The sequence below is a fragment of the Chiloscyllium plagiosum genome, unplaced genomic scaffold (assembly GCF_037043375.1).
Source record: "Chiloscyllium plagiosum isolate Xiang-an unplaced genomic scaffold, Cpla_swu_hap1 HiC_scaffold_10, whole genome shotgun sequence".
NCBI lineage: Eukaryota > Metazoa > Chordata > Chondrichthyes > Orectolobiformes > Hemiscylliidae > Chiloscyllium > Chiloscyllium plagiosum.
The window spans coordinates 20,691,824-20,701,995 of record NW_028270148.1 but is presented as its reverse complement, the minus strand read 5'-3'; the positions used below and the strand labels follow the sequence as shown (position 1 = coordinate 20,701,995).

At 36.9% G+C, this 10,172-nt stretch overlaps 1 protein-coding gene across 4 annotated transcripts in view; it reads right to left on the bottom strand.

Moving 5' to 3' along the window:
* Positions 1 to 309: 309 nt before the first annotated feature.
* Positions 310 to 10,172, bottom strand: part of LOC122552657 (RAC-gamma serine/threonine-protein kinase) — a 468,688-nt gene continuing 458,825 nt past the window's right edge. For all 4 annotated transcript variants that reach the window (XM_087991182.1, XM_087991181.1, XM_043695471.2 and 1 more), the window contains one exon: positions 310 to 2,270. In XM_087991182.1, coding sequence (XP_087847308.1) covers positions 2,185 to 2,270 — 86 coding nt within the window. In that variant the 3' untranslated portion in view covers positions 310 to 2,184. The remainder of the gene's footprint in view (positions 2,271 to 10,172) is intronic.

The window sequence follows — 10,172 nt, the reverse complement described above, 5'->3', positions numbered from 1 at the left end:
ACTCTAAAACTACAATATTCATGAATAGAGTGAACAGTATCCTCTTTCTTTTGCTAAAACAGAGAAAAAACAAATCATATTTCTAGTATTTAAAATAATCACTTCAAAAAACCTAAGAAATTTTTGAATGTTGAATTTGGAATCACAGAATAAAATTTTGGTTGAAAGGTTTGAAAATTAGTAGCCCTAGAAATATTTTACTGTATTTTATATATCAGTGTTCAATCCAGTATTTTGAAGAGATATCCCCAACAAATTATACATGCTACTGCTATACAGACATGACATATGGTAAACAATCAAAATTAATAAGTAGTAAGACTACACAACCCAATAGCGGATTGACGTAGTGCTTTATTTAAGCAGTCTGTAAGAAGGAAAATAATGTGCATCCCTATCATATACATTTATGTGTAAAAATACTAAGGATGTACAGTGTACAAAACATTTTGTTGCAGTTTTTCACATCCTTGTGGGTCTTATACTTAAGGAAATAAACAGTTAAATTTTACCAACAGTAATACAGTTCACTAAGTCTTAGTCCCTTCTGCTTACAATTCTTAACCATATGACTAGATCTTTATGCATTTAATGATAGAACTAGCAAGGTCAAGAACTTTCACAAATCCTAGGCTACACAGAGGCAAAAGTAATGACCAATTTAAGATTTTAAAATAAATACTTTACATCTTTTTCATGCTCATCTGTAATACACTACTGGTAGCAGATACAGGAAGTTCTATTTTAGACAGTACAAATAGTAGCAGCAAAGTGTGTACACTGAGGTGTAATATATAGACCCTGCAGTTAGTAGAGGACCTCACCTTTCACCTTGCCAATATACTGTGGTAGCAATGCATTGCCCCAACAAGGAGTGGCAAACCTTGTGAAGCGGCAATTAAGGTGAATACATGTGTTTAGTCATAAAAGCATTTAGATTCAAAATGCCACAGGAATGTGACAACAAAATGGATTAGTGTTAAAGCAAAGCTATGGAATCTTCACAATCAAACAGGAATGGCCTGTTTGGCTAAAGATGGCTGCAGTACAAGAGGGCATACTCAATCAGGAAAGGTCATTTCAAAATGAATCCTTGAAGATCTAGACTTTGCTTAGCTTACTGGTTTTCATTTACTTCTTACGCAAAACACAAAATCTTATGGATTAACAGTTTGAAAACCTTGTCCAAAAAAAAGACTAGCATTGTACAGTTGATCAACCACCATAATCAATAAACTTTTAGCAATAACCGTTCACTGATGGTGGAATGTATCTGACACAAACGATTGTTACTACTAAAAATAAATACTACATTTTTTTTAACATGTGTACATTCAAACTTAACACCAGAAAAAAAAAGCTAATTCAGAAGTTTACAGGCAAACCTTGCTGTTCACCACCAAGACTGGCGGGGCATAAATATTCTACCCACAAGTTTGGTGAAAATCATACATTTGAATTTATGCCTGTCAATATCCTTCAGCCATCATAAAACACGTGCAGACAGAAGTGCAGGGTATCCAAGGTTGTAAAAAAAATCTGCGATTGCACTTGTTTAGTCTATAACAAGTCAGTTGAGCTAACTCAAGTTGAGCCTTCACTTACATGGGTTGGTACTAACTTTAATATTGACAGGGATTGAGTCCTGACAGTTGATCACAAATTCCCAATTTCAGCCAACTGTTAATGACACCAGCTCATTTCTTCAGTGATATGTCTAACAAAAATCTTCCATACTTGCCTTACATCACAAACAAATGCTTGCTATGAACAGCAATGAATATAACAAAAAGTACACCAGTTGCATCAGATGCTTAAATTTCATTTTTTGTCATTATTGTGAAATTTTGCCAAATGCCTTCTTCAGCGTCCATTAAACCTCGGTTCCATTGACAGGCTGAAATGCATTAATGCTGCATCATGTATAGTACATCCTATTAGGACTTCATTTGTTTAAAAATACTCTTTGCAGGACATTATGTCAAAATAGTAGGAGGTAACAGCTTGAATCTCCAGACTGACATTTAGATTCATGCAAAAAACATTCAACTCGAAATGATTCCTGAAGATGCCCTGTCTCTGAAATCAAGTATAGCTCAAACTCTTATTGTTCAGGAATGATTTCCAGTGATACACCATGACACAGCTGAGCAGCAAAAAAAAACAGAAAAAAAACTTGATGGCCTATTCTCTTCCACTAGCAGAGTATGAGAACTGGGGAAAATGTGGCCGTCTTTCATTGTCCATGCAGTCCATACCATCCTCATCATCTATGAACAATAGATAAAAGAAATAATTCTTCAGACATTTACTTCACAATAACTGCAGTCAATTTAATTCAGAACTTTATCTCTTATAGATTTTTTAAGCATTTCTTGAAGAGTGAACCGTTTATTTTTCTTACAATTATACGTCCCACAGGGCATATTAAAAATTATTTCAGCAAACCGTACTGATTGACGAATAGAACCTAGTTTTAACTGTACATTTAAAAATCCAATAACAATGACTAAATATACTTGCCAAGTTGTAAAATGAGAAATATTTAGAACTATCATTTACATGATTTGAAAATTTCACGATAAACTAATAAATATCCAATTTGCCAAGGCACCAGTGTAAAATAGCTTTTGGTTATTAGGCCAATAGGCTAGTGAATAGTTACATGCACAGAGATAGATTTTCAAGCTTCTAACATAGATGTACAGCATGGAAACAGACCCTTCGGTCCAACCCATCCATGCCGACCAGATATCCCTACCCAATCTAGTCCCACCTGCTAGCACCCGGCCCATATCCCTCCAAACCCTTCCTACTCATATACCCATCCATTTAAATCTGTAAGACAAGTAAAAGAAATAAATAATATTCTACCCAATTTAAGTTGAGCCATTTCAAAACCTGCATTCATTTGGTATTATCTGAAATTTAGCATTCATTTTATAATCATATTATTCATAATATATTAACACAGGTTTTGTTTAATACAGATTGGAGACTTGTGGAAACAGCGTACAGATAAATTAATTTGTACTAATTGAGGTAACCTTAAAACATCACTTATCAAAGCACTCAATATATTTTAAAGGAAAAGATTTAACAAATTAATTTTTGTCAAAATTCTTCTGAAGGAAGTTCACTGATTGGGGGATGGGGATAAAAATAGCCGATGCCTAACCTTTGACCTCTTGTGTTACAAACTGTTTCTGTATTCAATCTTTGCTCTCAGTTGTTTGAACTTTATGAGTGAAGTGCTGCTCTCAGAGGTTATTGCATATGGATTAAGATGCTATTCTGTTTCTATATTGAAAATAAATGTTCTTCCAGCACTTGGAGATCTGTATTGGCAAATGTATTTCTAAAATTTCAGGATAGTTTTAACTTTTCCTAAAATTCTAGGTCAATGCAGTATATTCATTCACATCCTTTAAAAGTCTTGAACTAATATGAATGTGGTGCAAAGAATGGATACATAAAGCATGATATAAAATAAAATACAACACTATATGAAATTAATATAGTCATGCATCAGTTGATCTTTTTATTCTTTTGGTGTGTGAATTCTAATAATGTCTTAATGTCACTACATACTCTTTCACTCTGATAGATATTTTCATGTGTTGAGTCAACAGCAGGTATAATTCCTTTAAAAGGTGCAGAAATTAGCTATGTCGGAATGAAATCCTACATAATTCAACATATCCTTATCCTACTGGTTGCTACAATGGAAGGAAATTTTAGGCACATCTTATAACGAACAGAATAAGCGTTTTTTCCTATTACTACAAAATAAATTGGTACATATTGCTAGCCAAAATAGGACAGAGAATTTCAATAGATAGATGTAGAATCTTAAGTGTGTAAGAGCTGCAATTTAGCTTGTATCATTGAAGTATACCTTGGCGGTTTAGGATGACTTGCTTCTATCTTAAAAAGGAATTCTCAGGTGACTGACGAATATAATACGCGACCTAGTCTGTTAGAGGTGGGACAGAGTGGTTTGAGAGAACAGGAAGGTGGGATGCCTGGATTGCCATGTGCTCCTTTCTCTATTGAAACTTGACTTCAGCTTGCCATCAGCAATGAGATGTATACATCTTTCCAAAATGTTTACTTTCCATTTTGGCTAGTCTTGAGACAGGGTTTTCCAGATGTTAATGGGGATGCTGCTTTTTTTCAAGAAAGTTTTGAGGGTGTCCTTGAAGCATTTCCTCTGACCTCTTAGGACTCCCGTGCCTTGTCAAAGCTCCAAGTAGAGTGATCACTTCTAAAGTCTGTCAGGATTACAGATGACGTGGCCTGCCTTGTGGAGGTGAACAAGCTTGGTTAATTCATAAGTACACTGACACTGTACTCCTATGCTGGCAATGGATTTGTAGGATCTTGTGAAGGCACCACTAGCTGTACTTCTCTATGGTTTTGAGGTGTCTGCTGCTTTGATAACCCAGGGTTTGGGGTGGCTGCGGGGCAGAGAGGGGGTGGGGGAAGGAGGAGGAAATTGCAAGAGACAGCAAACAAGGGAGAGAAGGAGGGAGCAGAGAGAGAAAGGAGGAGGTTGGTGTGTCATCATCATTGGCAATCACTCACTAATGAATATGACTGACCACCTACGATATGCTTCGTCTTTCAACTATTCAGTGCAAGGCCACTGTTCTCATAACCTCAGTGAAAGTGTTGACAATGTTTTGGAGTTTGGCCTCAGAGTGTACACAGCCGCTAGTAAGCTAGAGGATAAGATAGAATCTGGCCTGGAGGAGGCAGAGGTCAAATAGTTCTTATTTGTTCTATAGGTTAGATGATTCCAATAGCAAGCTTGCTAAGGATGAGATAGAACATTGCAGCAAGGAAAACAGAGAGGAATTTATCTCATCAAGATGAAAAATATGCAAACGTTTACCATCAATTGGTTAACTAGAAGATAATGTTGAGTCACACTGTTGGTACTGATGCTGAGATCGTAGAAATAAATTTAAAACCCAAAACAAGTTATTGGCTTTCCTGAGAGGCACTGAAAAATGTGTTGCTGGAAACACATTGCTGGACGTTTCAGGCATAAGCCCTTCTTCAGGAAAGAAGGCCTCTGAGACCTGAAGAAGGGCTTATGCCGGAAACATCAATTCTCCTGCTCCTTGGATGCTGCCTGACCTGCTGTGCTTTTCCAGCAACACATTTTTCAGCTCTGATCTCCAGCATCTGCAGTCCTCACTTTCTCCTTTCCTGAGGCACATCAGAATAAACAGTGGAATATAAAATCAACTCCAACTTTTTTCAGGTGAGCAAATAATCATTTAAATAAAATGCCCTTCAGCATTGATTAACCAATCTGCAATTATTAAGGCATCCAATAAATTGAACCATTCCTGTTAACTCTGTTTCTACTAATGACCTAAGTACACATCATTTGCTTGTGTGTTCACAATTAGATCAATACATTATTTTCTAATATGAAACTCCGTTTTGACATCTGGAATTGTCAAAATGTACAAGGACATCTTTATAAATACTGTAATACTCTACTGTGGTTAGTGTTGTTCTTCATGGTTGACACTGCATCTTTTTGAAAAATATTTTTCACAGTGTGGGGAATGCTGTTAAGGCCAGCATTTGTTTTCCATTCCCAATTGTCCTCAAGAAGGTTGCAGTGAGCCAATTCTTGAACCTCAACACTCCATTCAACAAAATGACTTGCTAGGCCTTCTGAGAAGTCAGTTAAGAGTAAATCACATTGCTGTGGGTCTGGAGACACACATGATGGTCTGGACAGCTAATTTCCTTTCCAAAGAAAATTTCAGATTTATTGATTAACTGAATTTAAATTCTACCAGCTGCTATGGTAGAATGTGATATGCATTTCCAGGCCTGAATTAGTAGTCCAGTGACATTGCCATTATATTAGTGTCTCCACAAAAAGACTGAATGGAATAGTAGTCTAGTATCAGATTATCAATTATCAAGTTATCAATCTCAGAGAGTTTGGATTTAATTAGACAAGTATAGAATATCTTTGCTGCCATGTTGAATAATTTGAGTGGCTTAAAACTTTTGACTAGACTAAGGGAAAGACTTAATAAAAATATTTTCTTGACGTAGATTAATGGCCTACACTTGGATGTACAGGATACAATTTTAAAATCCTGCTGGTAACAAAAAATGTGGAAATATTGTGAATTGAGAGAAGGGCAGTAAAGGACTTCACACAGATTACAGATAGGTTACTGGAATGGTTGACATATGGCAAATAAAATTTAACAGAGAGAAGTGTGAAGTAGTACATTTTGGCAGGAAACACAATGAGCCATTATAAAGGAATGGGCACAATTTTAAATAGGGCGAATGTGCAGAGGAGCATGAGGGTATATACACAGAAATAATTGGGCTTTGCAAGGCAGTTTGAAAATATAGTTAATGAAGTGTTTCTTTTATTATTCACCTGTGGGACATGGGCATTACTGGCACAGCATTTATTGCCCATCTTTAGTTGCCTTTGAGAAGCCTTCTTGAACTGGTGCTGTCCAGTAGATCCACAATATTGTTAAGGAGGGAATTCCAGGGTTTTGTCCCAACAATACTGAAAGAATAACAATATATTTCCAATATGGGATGATGAGTGCCTTGGAGGGAAACTTGCAGATGGTGGTGTCCTCATGTATCTGTGTCCTTGTCCTTCTAAATGGTAGTGATCATGGGTTTGAAAGGTGCTGTCTAAGGATCTTTGGTGAATTTCTGCAGTGCACCTTGTAGATGGTACACACTGCTGCTACTGTTGATGGTGGAAGGAGTGGCACCAATCAAGCTGGCTACTTTACATGGATGGCGTCAGGGGAGTATTGCCTCATCCGGGCAAGTGAGACATTGAGATGAGGCAATAATTGGCTGGGTTGGGTTTATCCTCATTTTTGTGTACAGCTCACATGTGGACAACTTTCCACATTGTCGGGTAGATGCCAATGTTGTAGCTGTACTGAAATAACTTGGTTAAAGGCATGACAAGCTGTGGAGCACAAGTCTTCAGTACAACTGCTGGAATGATGACAGGGTCCATAACCCTTGCTGAATCTAGTTCCTCCAGCTGTTACTTTGTATCACATGGTATAAAACAAATTGGCTGAAGACAGGCATCTGTGTTGCTGGGGATGTCTATAAGAGGCAGAGATGGATTATCCTGTTGGTAATTCTGGCTGAGGATTGCTATGAATGCTTCAGTCCCATCTTTTGTACTGACGTGCTGGGTTCCCCATTTTGATGTTTTTATTTTAGATTATCAGTATCCACAATGTTTTGTATTTAAAAGTTATGAAGAACTATCTCAAAATTTTGATTTCACCCCAACTGGTGGACTCTACCCAATTTGTGAACTGCACTTTAGGAAGACTGAGACAATGAGATGATACAGAAAAGCCTTATGAGAATATTTCCCTAGGCTGCAGCCAAGTAGTTGGATTTAGGTTGATGGGGTTTGTTCTCAGAAAACAGAAGTTTAAATGGAGGCTTGATATGAGGGTTTAAAATCATGAGGAGTCTAGGGTTGAGAACAAGAACACATCAATTTCCAAGTAATTAGCAAAAGAACCAATAACAAGTGGTTAGGATCTGGAATGCACTACCTGGATATGTGGTGGAGGTACTTCTTTAAAAAAAATGAGATAAATAACTAAACAGAAAAAAATCTGTAGGCCTACAGGATGAAAGTGGGACTACTTTAGCTGCAGAAAGTCAGCTCAGATGTGCAAAGCTGAAACACCTGTGCTGTTACCATTCTGTAATTCTAATTTCACCTTTAGATTAGAAAATAGAGAGCATTCATGGGAAGGTTTTAAATTTCTTCTGCGATGTGATCATGCTGTAATCAGAAGGATGGTGGAAATTCAGTCATTATGAAATTCTTACTGATCACCGTATCTCACTACGCTATCAATATCTAGCAAGGGCTCAAACGTACACTTGTCAGTTGTCTAAAAGCGAGCTGGTTACAATTCTTCTTTATAGAAGGGTCATCAAAGAGCTTGGGTTTCCTTGGGGATAGAATCAGTTCCAGAATGCACATCTCAGAACAGAGAGAACTCTGAGAGAGATCCCATAATTTAATGCCTGGGGGAAGCAAGCGTTATTTCAGAAGTCTGGTGCATTTATGAGAACTGGAATCTGTGTAGCGTTAGTTCTTTTCAGCTCCACAAGCCAACGGAAATAACAGACTTGCATTTATAAATCACCTTTCACAATCTCAGAAATTCAAAGTGCTTTAAGCCAATGAAGTATTTTTGAAGTGTCATCATTCTGATGTCGGACACACAACAATCACAGCACAGCAAGGGACCATAAACAAGAATGCGATAAACAACCAGATAATCTGTCACGGACTATTTATGCTCAACAGTTGAGTTCAGGCATTTGTTCGCAGCTCCTAGTACTTCGTCCCATGTCATTTACCTAATAAAGCAATTAGTACCATTCATTCAACATTACCCAGGCTTGGTATAGTGACACCAAAAGAAAAGTTAATCAGGAGTTGTTGTTTAAAGCACACGCATAAATAGTCAATCAAACTAGACTATTTTGGAATATATTACCTGTAGTTAAATCAGAGAACTTAGATATAGCAAGAACATCAAATGTTAACTCTTTATGAGATATTTCGCATTGTATGTCTAAAATGTCTAGAAATTTGGCACTGTTCCATACAAATTTATGGTTAATATAATTCGTGATTGGTCAATGATCTGTGTAAATTTCATAGGATATTTTTACACATCACAATCAATTAAAAAATCCACATAAGAGTTAATCAAGCCACAATTTAAGAACGCTTGGCTCATAAAATGTAATAATTGTACAAAATCATGATTGTACAAATGTACAATCATGTGTTTTTATCTCAGAATGTTACTTCACTTAAGTTTTAGATAATTTACTCTGATACAAAACTTGTGAAGTAAAAATGAATTCATTTCGCCACACAAAAGCTAAATTGTAATTACAAATTTAGTAATTGTCACAGTTTGTGGTAAATTAAACCTATATTTTTAAATAGAGGTATTATGTTTTCAAAATTGTAGCTTGATTAACTCTTGCTTATATGACATGCTCTGGAAGCCAAATTATGTAGATCATATGAACACACAAGTCCTTCGAAGCAGACCATTCAATCTCTTGAGCCTGCTACACCATTCAAAAAGATCACAGAGAATCTGATTATAAATTTAAGTCCTCATTCCTGTTTACTCCTGATAACCTTTAACCTCTTGCTTAATAAGAATCAATCTACCCTCTGCCTTAAAAATATTCAAGGATTCCGATTCCAACATCTTTTCAGCAAGAACGTCCCAAAGATTCACAACTCAGAGAAACAATTTTAGTTTTAAATGGCTGATCTTAATTTTTAACAGTGACGTTGAGTTCTAGATTTTCCTATAACAGAAAACATTCCACATCTATCCTATCAAGATCAGCATTCCCCTGTTGTTTTTCTTCTAGGCAGACCCATGAGGTGGGTGCATGACAGTTCCAGAATTGGAAGTCAATGCTGCAGTCCACATCAGCACACCAATTGTCGTGCGTGGACCTCTAAGTGGCTGTACACGCATGCAACTTAGAGGGGACATTGGTTAAGATCCCTCAGGATCTCCTGTGGTTCAATCAAGTTGTGTCGTACTCTTATAAACTTCAGTTTAGATTGTCCAACCTTTCCTCATTATAAGACATTTACCCACCAACTACAAGCAATCACAATGTGATCAATCACTAACTGTGTTGGCCATAAAACTTTATGAAAGAATGCCAAATAGTAATGGACAGTGAAGAAGGTCATCTCAGAGTACAATGGGACTTTGATCAGATGGGCTGATGTGCCAAGGAATGACAGAAGAAGGCTAATTTAGATAAATGTGAGGTGTTACATTTTGGTAAGGCAAATCAAGGCAGGACATATACATTTAATGGTAGGATCCTGGGGAAAGTTGCTGAACAAAGAGACCTTGGGGTACAGATTCATAATTCCTTGAAAATGAAGTTGCAGATACACAGGATAGTGAAGGTGGTGTTTGGTACACTTGCCTTTATTGGTCAGTGTAAAGTTGGGATGTCGTGTTGCAGCTGTGCAGGACATTGGTTAGGCCACTTTTGGAGTACTGCATTCAATTCTGGTCTCTCTGCTATAGGTAAGATGTTGTTAAACT